At 63.7% G+C, this 2,344-nt stretch overlaps 1 protein-coding gene across 1 annotated transcript; it reads left to right on the forward strand.

The window, feature by feature from the left end:
* The first annotated feature begins 319 nt into the window (after positions 1-319).
* On the forward strand, positions 320-1,246 carry LOC102968553 (olfactory receptor 287). The gene has a single exon (XM_007079712.3). The coding sequence runs from the start codon at positions 320-322 to the stop codon at positions 1,244-1,246; it is 927 nt and encodes a 308-aa protein (XP_007079774.2).
* Positions 1,247-2,344: the final 1,098 nt, after the last annotated feature.

Here is a 2,344-nt window from a genome sequence, read left to right on the forward strand (position 1 = left end):
GAATAAGGACCCCTCCCACAAGGTGACAAGGAGTCTAGAATGAGGAGATGTTCCCCCTCCCTAGGTGGCAAGCAACTGATAACCTGGGTCCAGTCTCCTGAGCGGCTTCCCCCCAAGAGGGCGAGGTCCACGGTCATCCGTGGTCCACGGGCTCCCACAGGGACACCAGGCCTGGCTGGAATACTGGGATTAGAGACGAGGTGAGTGGACCCCAGGGAGAGGGGAACGGGCCGGGCCCCTCCGTTCCTAGGCCTCAGTGAGGGCTTGGGGTAGGAGGTCCCTCGTACTGGCGAGGGTGGTCCGTGTCCGGGCCGCCTTCATGGCCTGGGGCCGCAGCCAGAACCTCTCCACATTCATCCTACTGGGCTTCCCGGGGCCACGGGGCCTGCAGACCTGGCTCTTCCTCCTCTTCCTGGTCGCGTATGTGCTCACGGTGGCCGGGAACCTGGCCATCATCTCCCTGGTCGGGGCGCACCGGCGCCTCCAGACGCCCATGTACTTCTTCCTCTGCAACCTCTCCTTCCTGGAGATCTGGTTCACCACGGCCTGTGTGCCCAAGGCCCTGGCCACGTTCGCCTCGCACAGTGGAGCCATCTCCTTGGCCGGCTGCGCGGCGCAGATGTACTTTGTCTTCTCGCTGGGCTGCACCGAGTACTTCCTGCTGGCCGCGATGGCTTACGACCGCTACCTGGCCATCTGCCTGCCGCTGCGCTACGGCAGCACCATGACGCCTGGGCTCTCCGCCCGCCTCGCTCTGGGCTCCTGGCTGTGCGGCTTCTCCGCCATCACCGTGCCCGCTGCCCTCATTGCTCGCCTCTCCTTCTGCCGCTCCCACGTCATCAACCACTTCTTCTGTGACATCGCGCCCTGGATCGTGCTGTCCTGCAGCGACACGCGGGGTGTGGAGCTGGCGGCCTTCGGCATTGCCTTCTGTGTCATCCTGGGCTCCTGCTTTGTCACGCTGCTCTCCTACGCCTACATCGTTGCCACCATCATCAGGATCCCCTCGGCCCGGGGCCGGCACAGAGCCTTCTCCACCTGCTCCTCCCATCTCACCGTGGTCCTCATCTGGTACGGCTCCACCATCTTCCTGCATGTGAGGACCTCGGTGGAGAGCTCGCTGGACCTGACCAAGGCCGTCACGGTGCTGAACACCGTTGTCACTCCCGTGCTGAACCCCTTCATATACACCCTGAGGAACAAGGACGTCAGGGAGGCTCTGCGGAGGTCGGTGCAGCGGAAGTGAACCCTCCGAGCCCACACAGTGGGACCGGGCCATCGGACTGCCCCGTCTGTGGGAGCCAGCGCTCAGCATCGCTCTCTGCACGGGCTGGAAACAGCATCCTGATGTCCCAGTGTGGGCGGGGGCTCTTGGGAGGCAGGGGGCTCGGGAAGGGTGCTTGGCAGTGTGGGAGGGGCCCTCCCATCCCGGCCTCAGGGGGTCTCCGCCCCTCTCACAGGCTTGGGGGTGCCCCCGGGGTCCAGACACAGATTGTGGAAGCGAAATGAGGACACGACGCCCGGGGAAGCACTATGTGCCCTGGCACATAGCCGCTGCCCACCAGTACTGGGCGCTGGACCAGCCCGTGAGCCCCCAGCCCGGTCTGGGTCCCGGGGCGCTGAGAGCTGTCTTGTCAGTGAGGGGTGGGCTGTCTGCCCTTGGGTTTTTCCCCACTGCTAACACATGTGGCTTCCTGAGTCTGCCCTCATTGGTGGCACACAGACTCTCGTTTGGAGTCAGCGTGTGGGTTTGCCTCAGAGCACCCCCCTCAGGGCTCACCTCCTCCTGGGGTCTGCACAGTGGGACGCACCCGTGTCAAAGGGAGGGGGGCTTGGTTCGGCCTCTGAGTGGCTCAGTGGTGTGAGGTCCTCGGGGTCTGGAACCTCTGTGGGAGGCCTGGTCTGACGCGACAGCCCATCATTACATATTCTCAGAGCAGCAAGCACAGGCTCCGAATCCAACCCTCTGCCGGCGTGACTTGGGCAAGTCACATAACGACTCTGTGTCTTTGTCTACGAATGGAGACTGTGCACGCGCAATCCCATGGGGCCCTGAGGAGTATGTGGGGAGCCCGTGTGTCCGGGGCCCGACGGGAGCAGGTGCTCGGGAGGTGCTGCTGGTGGCACCCATACTCAGCAGGCCAAGGGACGCCACGTCCAGGGTGTTTATTCTCTGCAGTGACCCTGTGCCCACAGTACCGGTAAGCATTTGCCCAGGGGGTTGAGGAGACATCTCCCAACAGTGGGAAGGTGGGGTTCCCAGACGCCCCGTGGGCCCAGGGCCAGAGTAAAAGTATACTGCCTCTCTCCGACTCGTCCACTCGGTCATCTGTAGCTAATGATG

This window comes from Panthera tigris, chromosome D2 (genome assembly GCF_018350195.1).
Source record: "Panthera tigris isolate Pti1 chromosome D2, P.tigris_Pti1_mat1.1, whole genome shotgun sequence".
In the NCBI taxonomy this organism is placed as follows: Eukaryota; Metazoa; Chordata; class Mammalia; order Carnivora; family Felidae; genus Panthera; species Panthera tigris.